This window comes from Melanotaenia boesemani, chromosome 21, assembly GCF_017639745.1.
Source record: "Melanotaenia boesemani isolate fMelBoe1 chromosome 21, fMelBoe1.pri, whole genome shotgun sequence".
In the NCBI taxonomy this organism is placed as follows: Eukaryota; Metazoa; Chordata; class Actinopteri; order Atheriniformes; family Melanotaeniidae; genus Melanotaenia; species Melanotaenia boesemani.
The window spans coordinates 16,068,002-16,084,577 of record NC_055702.1 but is presented as its reverse complement, the minus strand read 5'-3'; the positions used below and the strand labels follow the sequence as shown (position 1 = coordinate 16,084,577).

At 37.2% G+C, this 16,576-nt stretch overlaps 1 protein-coding gene across 1 annotated transcript in view; it reads right to left on the bottom strand.

Annotated features, from left to right (window-relative positions):
• LOC121632831 (integrin alpha-M-like) overlaps positions 1 to 16,576 on the bottom strand; it is a 50,026-nt gene continuing 33,450 nt past the window's right edge. Inside the window, exons 4-30 of the mRNA XM_041974587.1 lie at positions 15,023 to 15,093; positions 14,782 to 14,896; positions 14,211 to 14,338; positions 13,621 to 13,763; positions 13,255 to 13,405; positions 12,604 to 12,760; positions 11,290 to 11,363; positions 9,085 to 9,202; positions 8,203 to 8,339; positions 7,973 to 8,119; positions 7,661 to 7,870; positions 7,452 to 7,585; positions 4,492 to 4,634; positions 4,096 to 4,250; positions 3,851 to 3,976; positions 3,564 to 3,637; positions 2,756 to 2,897; positions 2,577 to 2,675; positions 2,422 to 2,501; positions 2,258 to 2,344; positions 2,101 to 2,170; positions 1,893 to 1,991; positions 1,690 to 1,770; positions 1,479 to 1,589; positions 731 to 844; positions 533 to 643; positions 1 to 346 (exon numbers count right to left, since the gene is read on the bottom strand). Of these exons, the coding sequence (XP_041830521.1) occupies positions 248 to 346; positions 533 to 643; positions 731 to 844; positions 1,479 to 1,589; positions 1,690 to 1,770; positions 1,893 to 1,991; positions 2,101 to 2,170; positions 2,258 to 2,344; positions 2,422 to 2,501; positions 2,577 to 2,675; positions 2,756 to 2,897; positions 3,564 to 3,637; positions 3,851 to 3,976; positions 4,096 to 4,250; positions 4,492 to 4,634; positions 7,452 to 7,585; positions 7,661 to 7,870; positions 7,973 to 8,119; positions 8,203 to 8,339; positions 9,085 to 9,202; positions 11,290 to 11,363; positions 12,604 to 12,760; positions 13,255 to 13,405; positions 13,621 to 13,763; positions 14,211 to 14,338; positions 14,782 to 14,896; positions 15,023 to 15,093 (3,176 nt within the window). The 3' untranslated portion in view covers positions 1 to 247. The remainder of the gene's footprint in view (positions 347 to 532; positions 644 to 730; positions 845 to 1,478; positions 1,590 to 1,689; positions 1,771 to 1,892; positions 1,992 to 2,100; positions 2,171 to 2,257; positions 2,345 to 2,421; positions 2,502 to 2,576; positions 2,676 to 2,755; positions 2,898 to 3,563; positions 3,638 to 3,850; positions 3,977 to 4,095; positions 4,251 to 4,491; positions 4,635 to 7,451; positions 7,586 to 7,660; positions 7,871 to 7,972; positions 8,120 to 8,202; positions 8,340 to 9,084; positions 9,203 to 11,289; positions 11,364 to 12,603; positions 12,761 to 13,254; positions 13,406 to 13,620; positions 13,764 to 14,210; positions 14,339 to 14,781; positions 14,897 to 15,022; positions 15,094 to 16,576) is intronic.

The window sequence follows — 16,576 nt, the reverse complement described above, 5'->3', positions numbered from 1 at the left end:
TGAGTTGGGGCGGCCTGAGGGAGTTTATGCCCGACTTTAGTCCCAGTCTGGCCCAGTGAGAGATTTCACAAACACACAGGCTGGTTTCTTAAAGTGGTGGCATAGATATTTCATTTATAGAGATTTCCTGAAATAGTAAGATGGGTTGGTTTTGTAGTTAGCTGCAGTCAACAGGTTAATGGTACAAATGGAAAATACTGGATGTGGGGAATGGGTGGTTTCTTTGAGATGAAGAATAATAAGATTTTTATTCTCCTGTGGGTGCACCTCCATCAGCTGCTGTCTCTGTGGCTCCTTTTCCATCTTCATTAATCATCTCATTGTATTTGCTCTTAAAAAACCCAGCCTATAAGTAAAAAGGAAATAAATAAAAATATAAATCTTAGTTCATAAATTCAGGTAAATAAAGAATGGATTTTAAAATTCAAAGATATATAGATATATCAATCATCACTGACAATATATACAAATTTACTTTATTTGGAAATCAATGTAATTAACCAACAAAGTAACAACAAAAAAAGTGTCTCACCTTATACAGACCAGCAGTGAGTAAAGCTAGAAAAGCCAACCCTCCCAGAGAACCTCCTACAATCTCTTTGGTGAAATCTGGTACAGGAAACACTTCTACCTCTGTCTCAATCTGGGAGGTGAGGAGACAGAGTTTTTATTAATTCAAGCTGTTTAGTTAAATAATATAAATCTTAAAAAAAGACTAATGTTTAATCACTTTGTGAACAGGTGGGTTGTTATTAGTTGCTGTTGAGTAGAAGATGTACTGGTCTCTGTCATACTCCAGACTGGCCGTGCTGGTTAAGAGGAATTTGGCAGATGGAAGTCCAATCTGTGTGAAAAAATAAATAAAAAAAAAAATAATGTGGTCATGTCCTGTTTTTTTTGTCTTTTTTTTTTTTTTTCAGTTGAGGGAGTTATCTAAAATTAAGCTGGTTTTGTCCAAATATAACCTTGAAACAGTGACACATGCTGTTATAATCTCTTGACTCGACCTTTGCAATGTGCTTTTTTTTCCAGGCCTCCATTGCTTTTCTACATCTAGTACAAAATGCTACTGCCAGATTTTTAACTAATACAAGCAGACAAAAGCATATATTCAATGTTTTTTTTTTTTTTACTGAATCCAAAACCATGTAATGATTGACCATCTGGAAGACCATAATGTTAAATGTTGACTGTGATATTACTAGACTTTAATCTACCCTTTTATTATCATTTCTTATTCTTGTAGCATTATTTTTACTATCTTTGTTTTAAATGTTTTTAAAATTTGGTCCATGTGTCTGTTAGGTTTTAAAAATATCCTGGAGCACTTAGGTCATCCTCACAGTTGTTTTAAAAGTGCTTTAGAAATAAATTGGTATTGATTGATAATTAGATTTTTAGTGTCTAAAATTTCATGAACAGTCTACTGGTTCTGTAATCAGGACCAGTTGCACTTACCACATCCAGTTCATATTTACCTGCTCTATCCATGCTGAACTAAGGTTGGCAGAGATTGTATACGTCTTACTCTCCTTTCTTCCCATGAACTGGCTGCACCTAAACACTCTGCACTTGGCTACAGAGCAGTCCTGTGGTGGACACATGCATAGAAAGCTGCAGTGAAGTGGACAGTAATGTGCATTTATTAACATATACATTTAAACAGGCACATTATAAAAACATACTTACCACTATTTTATTTTCCTTTATCTGAGCAACAATATCAGTGACAACAGGTTCTTCATCTTTGTCTCGTTGACAGTCTGCAATCTGACAATAAAGTTGATTTATGTCACTACTGGAACTGCTCCTCATTTTACCACATACTGCCATGTCTAAGGTACATTTAAGGCTTTTTTAAGGTTAGTAATTAAAGGTTTCTCTATATTTACCTGCAGACTGCTCAAATCCACCCAAATATCTTTGTTACCGAGCTTTACAGGAACCCTGATCACCACAATGAAATTAAATGCTCTGATGCTATTTGTAACCTGAGAAGGTGAGAAAGAAAAGTTTCAGAATATAATAAAGCATCAGGTCTGAAACATAGCAGTAAACTAGAAGATAGTACTGATACTACTGGAAGAAGTAATCTTTCACCTTGATTGATTGTTGGACTGGTTTCTGCAAATTATTTGTTCCAAAAGTGAAATTGCAGTAGTTGAAGGAGCTAAAGAGACATTGTAAACATTATATACTGGAGCAAAAAAATAGCATCACTTTTAAATTTATTTTGATTTAACTATGAAACACAGACCTTTCAACTGAAACAAAGATGCTGTATTTCACATCGATCTTTTTCCTCTTGTAGAGTTCACTTGAAGGGGAGTGCTCCTGATTCCCACTGAAAGATTAAGATGGAAATGTTTATAGAAAATATTCATATTCTAAATTGCTGCACCGTCAGCTGAAGAACTGTACCTGGTGGCGTTTGCAGTGACAAAGATCTTCCTGTCAAGTTGACTATTGGCTCCAATCCCATAGGAGACAATGAAGACAGCCTGGAAATGAAAGAAACCAGAGATCAGACGCCTCCTCTTCTGACTCAACAGTCTGCAGCAGTGCAACAAACCAACCTTGGAGTTGCTTTTGAAAACTGGTTTGTCAATAGTGCAGTCTGTCTTTCCTCGAGTTACTCCATCTTCACTGTCCAAAGAGCTGCACTGAATTCTTCCCTGTATTAAAAGACAAAGCATTGATGTGACTTGGAGAGCAGCTGATCAGAGAGGAAACAGACTTGATCCTGATGTCTGACCTGCAGAGCTGAAAACTTCCTGTAAGAGAGACCAGCTGGGTATGTGAGAATAATAAGACTGTTGTATGAGTTTTCCTCCCTGTTCTCCACAGAGACCGTCACATCCAAAAGCCCATCAATGCCAACCGCAATCACTGAGGACCTGAGAGATTATGAAGATGAACAAGAATGAAAGAGAAAATCAAAACTGTTGTCAACGCAGCATTGTTTCCACACGAATGCTGACAATGGTAATGCTATCATGCTGGTTAGAACTAGATAGGTCCTATCCTAGGACCACCACTTAACCCAGAGAGGACCCACCCATGTGTGTCCTCTTTACACATGGGTAGAACATGCAAACACCACACATCATTCATATATTATTTCAGTAACTCTGTGATCAGAAATGAAAACTTCATGTTTAATTTGTTTCACTAAAGGTTTTCAAGGAGTTTCCAGGTGTGCAGACAAAGTGCTGCCAAATCAAGGTAAGTAGGCCCTTGTTTTGGTTCGATTGCTCTTATAGCTTGGAGACGTTTATTATTAAGGATGGTATTTTACATCATTTTTGAAGTTGACTAGTCAGGCCAATCAAAATCAATTGGCTAATTAGTTGTTACGTCATCAATAATGAAATGAAAAGTACTTTATGTGTGTAAAGAAATTGTACAAACAAGCATTAAAATGTAATAACATGGATTACTGAACTATGCCTACACAGAACATTGCATTTGAGTAAATTAGAACAGATTTAGATACCATTATTACTAAAACACTAAAAGCATGCCCAACTGTTTATTTATGTTTCCAAGTTTTACTTTTTTACCTGGTGAAGTTGAAGTCCACTTTCAGATTATCAACACATTTCTCATCAGCACCACAGTTGATCTGAAACCTTAACTGTGAAAACAAGATGTTAAAAACATTAGATCAGAGGGTAATAAGAAACGAACACTGTTCAGGATTTATGATGAATCCTGGAGATGTTGGAGCCATGTGAAGCTCTTCAACTGCTTTCATGTCAACATATCAGTTATGCAGAAAACGTAGTGACAAAAAGAAAGCTGTTAATGGAAATGTAATGTTAATGAAGTGTGTTTAAAGGTTACTCACTGGATGAAAGGTTGTTGTTTGAGCCTGCTGGGCGAGACTTGGTTTAAGATTTGTGTCAGAAGGTAAACCATCGAAGGTGAATCTGAACTCGTTCATAAGTGGATTGTGAATATCTTCTGGACAAGCCTGCAACAAGAGAAGGGAAACATTATGACAAAGCAAGATAAGACTTAAAGCAAAATATATTTTTGAAATATTAAATCTGTTTTCTTTAGATCAGTTATTCTGAACTCATTAGGCTCTACCTCAATGAAAAAATTCACACTGCTGCACTGTCGACGTTTTAAGTCCAGAACAAATGATCCAGTCTCCTCTCGTAGTTTCTCTCTGATGTAAGCTCGGTTGTTTGGGGTCTTCCTGGTAGCATCCAGCGTAAAAGTGTAATTAATCTGTGCTTGAGCTGAAACATACAAGAATATCTTTCATTGTTAGCTTTATAGCATAAATGTCTAAGTCATATTTTGGCTAAATTACAATATCTGTCTAACTGTACTCTCCTAATACTGCTGATTGACTTTCCATCATTACCAATAAAACCTTAAAATTTGACTTAGGCAGTTATGCTATGAGGCTAATGTTATATAGAAATGCACACAAATACAAGAATGTCAGTGGAAATAAAAATGAGGAGAAGGATGAACCTGTGTTCACTTCAGAGTGTCTGCTCATAGTAAAGCAGATTTCAGCTTTGTTCTTCAGGGGATTTGAACAGTCCACATTTTGAGTTGGGATTTCATTTGGGTTGAAGGACACAGTTGCTTCCACCATCACTATAGGCCTTGATCTAAAAAGAACATTTTATTGTTTAAATATATATTAAGATTGTAAAGGAAAAGCTAAAATTATCATAAATTATAAAAAGACACTCTAATCCTTGATTAGTTGAGTTTACTAGAAATTTCTGTGAAAACTTGTTGCCTTAAACCACTTTATTTTTTACAAATGCTGAAACTAAACATCAAGTTATATCAACTTAAGCGTCCATTAGACTTTACTCTAACCCATTAGTTCACCTAACCCATTTTATTTATATAGCGCCTATTTGTTTGAACAAACTCTCTTAAATCACTTTCACACAAATTGTTTGATTCTTTCAAATTAAGAATAAATCACACTAAATCAGTTCCATGGAAAGTCAACTTAAATAACTACAACAGATTAGGATCCAGGACTGCAATCAGCAGAACTAAGAAGGTGTTAATAAGTATGTCAGTAACTATGACCACTACCCCTGATACAGTGTCAAAAGGTTTTGACTGGTGGTCGGTCTATCGTATAAGATAGCTGTCAAAAAGACGTATGCATGATTCTAAGATTTGTAGTCGTATTTTTGTGTTAATAAAAGTTTTGTGCACAAATCAAGGCTCTCATATATGTGCGTCTGGTCAATTTTGTGGATTAGGAGTTGTTTTATGTGAGTATGAATCTTAAAGCTGTGAGTGCAAAATCTTGTGAATACAACTCCAATTTCTACGAAGACAAAGTCTCCTATTCTGTGTGGACACGAATTCACGTTTTTGGGTACGAGTAGAAAAGTATTCAGATGACGTCACAAGGGAGGAGTAATCGATCTGCCGATTGTACAAAACACAACAAGCTCCAATTTCAAAGATGGCTGAAGAAATTGCAGCGGGAGGAGCTACCGGCTCAAGTGAAGCATCACAGGTAAGATGTTCAAGCGGTCTTTATTTATATATTAAAGAAAAACATACTATTTTCAATAATATTCTTTGATTTAAAGACGTACTGCTATAGTTTGCCATGTCGGGTAGTGCTAGCATTAGAAGCTGGCTTGTGCTATTAGCATTGATGTAGCGTGGAAACTATAAAATGTTTATTCTTAGACAATGTCGATTGAAATGCGACTTTTATGGATTTATTAATTACGCTATTTAGTCAATCAGTCTGTCCTCGCCAATCCTCTTTTCCATTTACCCCACTCCCTTCGCCCGCCGAAGCTGAGGATAAATCAATCCATGTACCGGTGAATAACCGTATTTATTATATATGTCATGATATGCATATTTATGTAATCTTCTCTGCCATAAACACGATATTGCGGGGGTTGCGGGGGCGTTTGAGTGACGTGACCTGGGACGCCGATGGAGTGAAGAGACTTAATTCCTCCCAGTAGAAAGTTGCAATGGATTTCTTTAACCATCACTATTACTCTGAAGTTGGTTAAGTACCGCGTAAAACCTCATAGGGCAAATATCTGGCATATTTCCTCCCTGAGCATCATCTTTGTCATCTGATCAACCAGCGGAGCACCGTTGCTAGGGACGCCAATGCCCCTAGCAACGGTGCTCCGCTGGTTGAGGAATTAAGTCTCTTCACTCCATCGGCGTCCCAGGTCACGTCACTCAAACGCCCCCGCAACCCCCGCAATATCGTGTTTATGGCAGAGAAGATTACATAAATATGCATATCATGACATATATAATAAATACGGTTATTCACCGGTACATGGATTGATTTATCCTCAGCTTCGGCGGGCGAAGGGAGTGGGGTAAATGGAAAAGAGGATTGGCGAGGACAGACTGATCGACTAAATAGCGTAATTAATAAATCCATAAAAGTCGCATTTCAATCGACATTGTCTAAGAATAAACATTTTATAGTTTCCACGCTACATCAATGCTAATAGCACAAGCCAGCTTCTAATGCTAGCACTACCCGACATGGCAAACTATAGCAGTACGTCTTTAAATCAAAGAATATTATTGAAAATAGTATGTTTTTCTTTAATATATAAATAAAGACCGCTTGAACATCTTACCTGTGATGCTTCACTTGAGCCGGTAGCTCCTCCCGCTGCAATTTCTTCAGCCATCTTTGAAATTGGAGCTTGTTGTGTTTTGTACAATCGGCAGATAGATTACTCCTCCCTTGTGACGTCATCTGAATACTTTTCTACTCGTACCCAAAAACGTGAATTCGTGTCCACACAGAATAGGAGACTTTGTCTTCGTAGAAATTGGAGTTGTATTCACAAGATTTTGCACTCACAGCTTTAAGATTCATACTCACATAAAACAACTCCTAATCCACAAAATTGACCAGACGCACATATATGACAGCCTTGATTTGTGTACAAAACTTTTATTAACACAAAAATACGACTACAAATCTTAGAATCATGCATACGTCTTTTTGACAGCTATCTTATACGATATCGGTCTTTTTCTTCCGGTTTATGTCCGTCTCACTCATGGTACCAACTTTAAAATTCAAACAGGGCAGAACTTTCCAACATTGTCTAAATGTAAACATAACATAGGACGTAAAGCACATAACTCAAAGTTTTAGCACAGCAATCCCAAAAGGTTACGTTTCAGCTGAATCTGCATTTCCCATGAGCCTTTGTGGTCCTGATATGTTGAGTTTTGAAAGTTGCCCCACCCCCTCTGACAGAAATGTAACATGTTTAATTATATTTCAGTTATCATGTTATTATTATCACACTGCACAATGTTGAAAACAATAAAAACAACTTATTTGTTTTAGTAATGGACACTGTTTATACATAACATTAAATGATAACTAATCACTATTAAAAAGTTCATGTTCAAACAAAATCTGGGCTAAGAGCAGGACTCACCTCAGTAAGACAACTGTGCCCTTTGAAGCCACCGCTAAGTCAGGCAGACCATCACCACTCTGATCGAAACTCCACTGACTGATCGACATGCCAAAGAACTTTAGTCCTGACTGAACCTCAGAGGCAGCAATTCTCTGTGCAACAGTAGATTATTTACTTCACAAAAGTAGAAAATGGAAGAAATTCTTTCAGCTTTTACACTTGCTCACCTGTGAGTAAGCAGGATTGATTCTTTGGCCTCCTTCAGCATGGAATATGTAGATGCTGCCTTGACCATCGTTCTCCAAAGGTGCTCCAACTGCCAAATCACTAAATCCATCGTTGTTTAGATCAGGCAGAACAGCGAGAAAAGACCCAAACCTTCCTCTGTCAGCAGCCCCTTTTAGTACTAGTGGAGACTCAAAATGGCACTCGACATTCTGCTGAACATGTCAGGAAGAGGGAGAGTTTCAGGCTTATTAAAAAGAAGAAAATATAACAAGTAAATTGACTGAATGTCTCTAGATGAAGCTGCTAATTACCAAGTAGGTCAATGTGCAAACGTAAACTCGTCCCTCTCGATCAGAGTCCTTGTACATCGGAGCAGATATGATGATTAGATCAGTGTAGCTGTCAAGATTCAAATCCATGGTACAAACCTCTGCCCCAAAATATTCACCAATCTGGATCTGTGAAAGACATTTTATATGTATAATATAGATTTTTAATGTGTTTCAGGTCTTTCAGGACCATCTTAGTGGTAAATACTCACCTCATGTTGGTTTGGCTCAAGTTTTTGTTTGTCTTTGTCTCTGGAAACCACCATCACAACTCCTCTATGTTGATATCTTGGAGCACCAATGATGGTCAGTTGTCCATCTGCAGTTGTAGCCACAGCCATGGAGTAGCCTACAATTTAATGATGATGTTGTAAAATAGTTAAGGCGTACATGGGCCGTATGGTAAAGGAGATGTTGTGGGTGTGTCACTGGAGTGTTGGTCAGAACATAAGGAAAGGCGATTCATACAGGTTCATCCAGTCCAAGATTTGCTTCTCACTCAGGTTTGGTACAGCACAGCAACACAATGAGTACAAATAATAATTATAGCCACTTTGTTCTTGTATGTCTGTGTGTGTGGTTTCTTGAACACAAGGCACACAAGTCTGCTCACCCTCTGGAATGTGCTCGCTGGCGCCTAGACACCAGAGCTGTCTTTCTAACAGTTGTAGTTAATAGCATTGGTGAATATCTCAGTTCGGCCAGTCAGGACAAAGCGTTTTTATCCTGCAGAATCTTCTGTACATAATAACATTTTTAGTCCCTATAAAAAGAACAAAACGTTCCATTTATTAAAATAACCTATTGCCTTAAAAAAATTACCTACATGGCGGTCTTCTCCAACACAATCCTGTGGAGTTGTGTACACACACACAATACACATTTTTTGTTGTTTTATTTTGAAGATTTCTTTTTTATGTACAAATATTTTTATTACCTCTGCAGAGAACAAAATTTCCAATTTGGTAAACTGATCAAAATGACCAGTCTTCCCTAACAAGACAAAACGTGTTGAAGCTCTCCAGGTCAAAGTATAACTTTAGTAGTGGCGCCATAGAGTTGTGTACATATACAGTCATATCTAACATTCTCACCAAGATAACTGTCAGGCTCCATAACCATGGGTTCATACGACCCTGTTAGTGTGTGTCCTGTGTACCACTTGTAGCCTCCCCTCCACTGATTAGCACCAACCATAGCCATCTGGATTCCCTGCAGGTTTGACAGAAATATGAATGAAAAATGAATCTATAAATGAATCATTCATCTAAAATATTTTGAGTTTTTAACAATGTAATTCAATTAAACCTCTAAGCATCAAATTAAAAAAATTGACACAAGCACTACGTGTGGCTCCAAAAGAAAGCTTAAATCTGTTACCACTTTCCACCACTAGATGGCAGATATGTGAATCAGCCATACATAATTGTCATAATAATAATAACAAATATTAATTATTACTATAGCTAATATATATATATATATATATACAGTCATGGACAAAATTGTTGGTACCCTTCGGTTAATGAAAGAAAATATCACAATGGTCACAGAAATAACTTGAATCTCACAAAAGTAATAATAAATAAAAATTCTATGAAATTTAACCAATGAAAATCAGGCACTGCTTTTCAACCATGTTTCAACAGAATTATTTAAAAAAATAAACTCATGAAACAGGCCTGGACAAAAATGATGGTACCCTTAACTTAATATTTTGTTGCACAACCTTTTGAGGCAACCACTGCAATCAAACAATTCCTGTAACTGTCAGTGAGACTTCTGCACCTCTCAGCAGGTATTTTGGTCCACTCCTCATAAGCAAACTGCTCCAGTTGTCTCAGGTTTGAAGGAAGCCTTTTCCAGACGGCATGTTTCAGCTCCTCCCAAAGATGCTCAATACGATTTAGGTCAGGGCTCATAGAAGGCCACTTTAGAATAGTCCAATGTTTCGTTCTTAGCCATTCTTGGGTGATTTTAGCTGTGTTTTGGGTCATTGTCCTGTTGCAAGACCCATAACCTGCGACTGAGACCAAGCTTTCTGACACTGGCCAGCACATTTCTCTCTAGAATCTCTTGATAGTCTTGAGATTTCATTGTACCGGCACAGATTCAAGACACCCTGTGCCAGATGCAGCAAAGCAGCCCCAGAACATAACAGAGCCTCCTCCATGTTTCAAAGTAGGGACGGTGTTCTTTTCTTCATATGCTTCATTTTTCCATCTGTAAACATAGAGCTGATGAGCCTTGGCAAAAAGTTCCATTTTTGTCTCATCTGTCCATAGGACATTCTCCCAGAAGCTTTGTGGCTTGTCAACATGTAGTTTGGCTTTTTTATGATTTGTTTTCAACAATGGTGTCCTCCTTGGTCGTCTCCCATTAAGTCCACTTTGGCTCAAACGACGACGGATGGTGCGATCTGACACTGATGTTCCTTGAGCTTGAAGTTGACCTTTATTCTCTTTAAAAGTTTTTCTGGGCTCTTTTGTTACCGTTCGTATTATCCGTCTGTTTGATTTGTCATCAGTTTTCCTCCTGCGGCCATGTCCAGGGAGGTTGGCTACAGTCCCATGGATCTTAAATTTCTGAATAATATGTGCAACTGTAGTCACAGGAACATCAAGCTGCTTGGAGATGGTCTTATAGCCTTTACCTTTAACATGCTTATCTATAATTTTCTTTCTAATCTCCTGAGACAACTCTTTCCTTTGCTTCCTCTGGTCCATATTGAGTGTGGTACACACCATGTCACCAAACAGCACAGTGACTACCTGTAGCTTATATATAGGCCCATTGACTGGTTACAAGATCGTAGACACCTGTAATGCTAATTAGTGGACACACCTTGGATTAACACGTCCCTTTGGTCACATTATTTTCAGTCTTTTGTAGGGGTACCATCATTTTTGTCCAGGCCTGTTTCATGAGTTTATTTTTTTAAATAATTCTGTTGAAACATGGTTGAAAAGCAATGTCTGACTTTCATTGGTTAAATTTCATAGAATTTTTATTTATTATTACTTTTGTGAGATTCAAGTTATTTCTGTGACCATTGTGATATTTTCTTTCATTAACCGAAGGGTACCAACAATTTTGTCCATGACTGTATATATATATATATATGTACAAAAAATCGCAAGTTATGAAATCTAAAACAACTGCCAACCTGTGATGCCACAATCTGAAATTAAATTATTCATTTTAATTCCATCATAAAATATTGTTTATATTCAACATTTTTTTCTCATTTGCAAAAGTTTTTAAAACTCCAGAGCCTTAAAGATCCATTTTTATTTTACCTCAGGCATGTAAGCTGCTCTGAATCCCTCTTGAGACATTTCCAGTTTCAGTGACTCACCACTTGTTTGAGATCCTGTATAAGCAAAAAAAAAAAAAAAAAAAAAAAGATGTTTAAGTATTTTAATGTGACATTATGCCATACACTGTATCTGTGAAAAAGGCCCCCTCTAGCGGCCATACTGCATAATAAAGGCAGCCAAGCTCTCTCTCCCCACTTGCACTTCACTCAACTGCCAACCAATCAGAGCACAGCAGCAGTCTTGCCTGTTAGTTAGTCCGGAGTCTGCCCAGTAACAAGATGCTTCGGTGCTGAAACACCACGACTTATCCAAGAGCATTCTTGTAACAACAGCTGTCATCTGGTAGAAGTGCGTATAGTGCAAGTGAGTGTGAGACTGTTTGCCGAGTGTAATAATTGTTTCGGTTAAGCACTGTTCTGGTCGCATATCTGTAGAGCTAAGTATGTTTGTTAGGTAAACTTTGTTGTAGCCGCTAAGTTCATCAATACTCGGGTTATCATGCACATTCCTTTGACGTTCGGGTTATTATGAGCAACAATTGGGTACTGTAACCAACCAGGGTTCAGAAGTAAAGCCGTGTTTGACACGGGTATGACTCAGCAGTTTGGGGAGGTTGAGGGAATGTTCTGCACGTGGCTTCTGGGCAGTAGGTGGCGGTGTTGCCTCAGGAATGATATTGTGCTTCACTAGATCATGAAGCCATTTCTGTCTGTAGCTCGCCAGTTGCTCCCTTGTGTTTTGTTTATGTGACACTATGTTCAGAGTGATTATAGCAGCTATGTTTTCTCATATTTGTTTAATTTCTGTATTACACGCCACTAATATTGTACTTTTTGGATTGCTTTGATTCATTCAGAACCACACTGATTCACCAGACGGCTGTAATACCAGATTGGATTTGTGGTGTAATAAAGAAGTGGTCAAGAACATCTGTGTGATTCTTATCGATCCCCTCCGGCGGGCTCTAATCTTCTGATCCAGTAAAATTAAACAGCAGGAGAGCACTCGCTCTCCCACATTATCTAATTTGAATTCAGAGTTTCATTGAGATTTTACTGAGATCATAGATGCTTACAAAACAATTCCTACTTACAAGTCCTGTGTAGACTAAAAAAATATGTCAATTTGAGAAGTCACAACTCGTAGTAAGTGGCTACTTTTAAACTTCAGTTAGGATTTAAATTACATACATAAAGTAAAAAAAAGTATTAATTGCTTGCGTTTTGCATGCAAATCAAATACATTTTAGAAAATGGAACAACTGATTTGAATCTGTTTTGATAACACATGTACCTTCAATAGAAAAAATTTTGTCTTGCAAATTCTGCCGAATCTTCTCAAGCGCCTCAAAGGTCTTCACTTCAAACACGTGGTTTTCTTGAGGTTTAGATGCAATGATCCTCAGTTCTTCTAATGCACCAGGGTTTGAAGGGCTAAATGCACTCCCAACCTATGGATGTTAAAAAAATATTTTATAAGGGTTTAGATGCAAAGATCCCAAATCCTGTTTGATGGCAAAGCAACCCTCAGACAGGTGTATCACAATATATGAATGTTTGAAAAACGTACAAATCAAATCTGTGGATCAACTCTGCAAGACTTAGAATACAAGTAAATTTTGCAAGTGCAAACTAATGTCCTACCTTATATACATTTCAGTCAGTCTGCAATATGAAATGTTCAGTTTGACTTAACCAATCACCATCTGACTCATGGCTGCAGTATAAGTTTGGTTGTAGATACACACTGTTGCTCTGCTTCTAATCACGATTGGTTAACCATTATAAAGCTGCTATGTGAACAAAACTGATCATCTCCCTCCGGTATACAGTTAAGTGTGTAAAAGTGCAAAAAGTTGGAACATAAAGAATTTAACTTTATTTTAAGACTTGCATAATTAAACTATACACAATGATTAAACAAGTTCATATAATTACGACTTACCCCAATAGCGAATCTAACAATATTCTTAGAGTCAGCTTTTTTTATTGCTCCCTCTAAGTTGTCGCTGTCCTGAGACTCTCCATCTGTAATGACTATCAAAATTTTCTCCACCTCTGACCTGGAACCTCTGGATGTTAGGAAGACATTTTCCCTGAAAAAAGAAAGATTTTTCATTTTCAAGCAATGTTGTTGTACAGCAGTAAATTTGCACAGTTACAAATTTAAATTACAAGAAAAATCACTAAATTAAATAAAAGTCTATCGAAAATAAAGCTTCTTTATTTAAAAAAAAAAAAAAGAAAAAACTTTTTCTCTACACATGAATTTTTACTATACAAAGCAGACCAGAATGATAAAGGCACGTACACCACATGTGTAATGGCTTCAGCAGTAAAAGTCCCCCCTCCGATCTGCCATAGTTGTTGAATTTGTTGTCGCCAATTATTAGGATCAAATCCTTTGAAGTCGTAATGGATTTCGGGGTTTTCAGAGAACTGAGTGATGGAAAACTGCAGAAGAAAACATATTAAATTTATACAAGTTAGAAATTAATTTTCTAAAGGTAAAATATCCATTAGTAGAAATTATATTTGAAATATATTCCTGAAAAAGATATGAAGGTATTTAGTAGATGTGAAGCTTTCCATTTTAATACCACACCTTAATTTTTATTCATTTGAACTGATTTCACTGAGTAAATGTGACTGTTACAGAAATGTTATATTTATCTTGTTAAGAAAACAGATTTTTACATTGTCCGAAATTATATGGTCTTAGTTTTTACAGTTTAATTACATGAAGAAAGATTTCTGTTTCTCTGTCTTTGAAAATGTCCAAAATAAGTGATTTCTGACGGCCTTGCTCATTAAAAACAAACTAATAATAATGGATTGCAGAATTTTTTTTTCTTTTGTGTTATTTCTGCTGTTTAATAAAAAAGGTAAACATAGCCTTACTTGTGTATTTTTTCCCAGCAGCGATTCAATCAGTTTTGTAACAAAAGTTTTCATTCTTTCAAAATCTTGAGGACTCACACTGCCTGAGCCGTCCAACAGAAATGCGATGTCAGCTTGGGCTCTGCACTCTGTTAAAAAGACAAGATAAATACACATCTGAACAGAAGTTTGCAGTTTCCCCTCAAGTGTAGGGTTAGTCCTTGTATTTTTCACACACAGCAGGTGAATCCACGCAAGGTACAAGACAGCTAATGCTACAGCTCCTGGTAACAAATATGGAGGACTTTCTTCCAGCTGTTTTAATTGGTAGAAGACAAACATTAAAGATATGACACTAAACTACTTTAACAGCTTATTATTCTGGCTTTGTAAAATAATAAATAACAAATGAAGAATATAGAAATGAATCAAATGTGTTTTAAAGACATGATCAAGTTTCAAAATGTTTGTATGTCCAAGTGGAGCCTGCAAACGTCAGCTGGATGATTGTATGTTTGTGCAAACATACATCAGATTGTGTGTGAGAAGTGGGATGTCTTTGTGGTGACCTTCCATTAAAATGTATATTTACCTTCAAAAGAAGATGGTACAGGTGGCCCAATTCTATCATATTTTTCTATCTCAATGCAAACACCACTGTACATGGTGATACTTTTACAGTCTTTAGGAATGGTTGGACCACATGCCTGGAGAAGAAATGAAAGGAATTTTATTGATAGATTATTTATTTTCTGTTTCTTTAAGCAATTCATTTACATGCTGCAAGAAAAATGGTTCAGAGAATTTGAAATCTCTATAATTCACCAACTTACTGCAGTTTTCTCTGTGATGGGATCATATGTCATTGCCAAACCAAGTGACATGTTGACTGCAAATTCTGGCACTGCAAACATTTTCAAAAAGTCTTAAATAAAAGCATAAATAAATTCTAACAAAAACGACAAACCAAAGCAACCACATGTGAAAACCCTCCCTATGTACGACGATTATAATTGTGTGTAATTAAAAACTGTCGCTGAGGCGATTATCACATTGTTGTCCTTGTGGTATGCTTTAAGAAAGTGGATTGAAAAACACAATTTTCTTATTTAATTTCAGTTATACTGTGGTCTGGGTGACTATTCGGTTCTGATTGGCTGGAGGGTGTCCATTAAAAAGTTACGGTGGCTGAGAAGTGCAAAACACAACAACAAATTAAAAAACACAACAACAAATTAAAAAACAACCGGAAAAGGTTGGTACCAGAGTACAACATGAGACATCGCTGATTAGACGACGACGCCGGTCAAGCTTTGAACCGGAAGTTATTCTGACTGTGGCGCAATTATACAAACATGAACGTTACCAGTGAGCCAAACGTAGCTGCTGCTATCCAAGAATAATTTGATTCAGGACATACATACGAGGTGATACTGGATATGCTCAGGACCAATCATGAAATCTCAATTAGTATGCATACACTGAAGACGCATTTAAAAGAAGCTGGACTGTACAGACGAGGCAACTACTCTCCACTTCCTAAGGTGAGGCGTGCTATTTTGACCGAACTGCGAGGACCAGGGCAATTGTTCGGCTATCGGACCATGTGGCAAGTTCTCAAACAAAAACACAAACTGCATGTTAAACGTAATGTAGTCATGGGGCTGCTGAGGCAACTGAATCCTCAAGGAATTGCTTTGAGAGCTCACAGGAGATTTACAAGACGCACATATCACTCCATGGGGCCCAATTATATATGGCATGTAGATGGCTACGACAAACTGAAGCCCTTTGGCTTGGCCCTTTCAGGCTGTATTGATGGATTTTCAAGAAGAATGATGTGGCTTGTTTGTGGAACAACAAACAACGATCCGAGTGTCATTGCTCACAATTATATTAACTGTGTCAAGAGTCTTGGTGTGATACCAATGAGGCTACAAACAGACCTTGGGACGGAGAATGGGACTATGGCAGCAACACAATGTACCTGGGTCATGTGCACACAGACTATTATGCTGGGTCATCAAGCCACAGTTATGGATCATCAACAGGAAATCAGCGCATCGAGTCATGGTGGTCTTTTCTCAGAAGAGGAAGGTGGGTACATTTGTACTGGTAGAAGAGATTTACAATGGAAGCTGATCATTGCTGAGTTTTCTAACATTTTGTCGTTTCATTCCATATTGTATTTGCTACCTAAATTAACTATTTACCATTAGCAATTACTTGGTCAAAATGAGTGGTTTCATTGTAAAGAGTACTCCAACCTGTTCTTGCTTTTTTTCTTTTGTTTTATTTGACTGCCTGGAAAAGAAAAAAATCATTATTGTGTTTATTTGTAGCACATTTTAAATATGACCTCAAATAGAATAGAGGAGACATTTCTT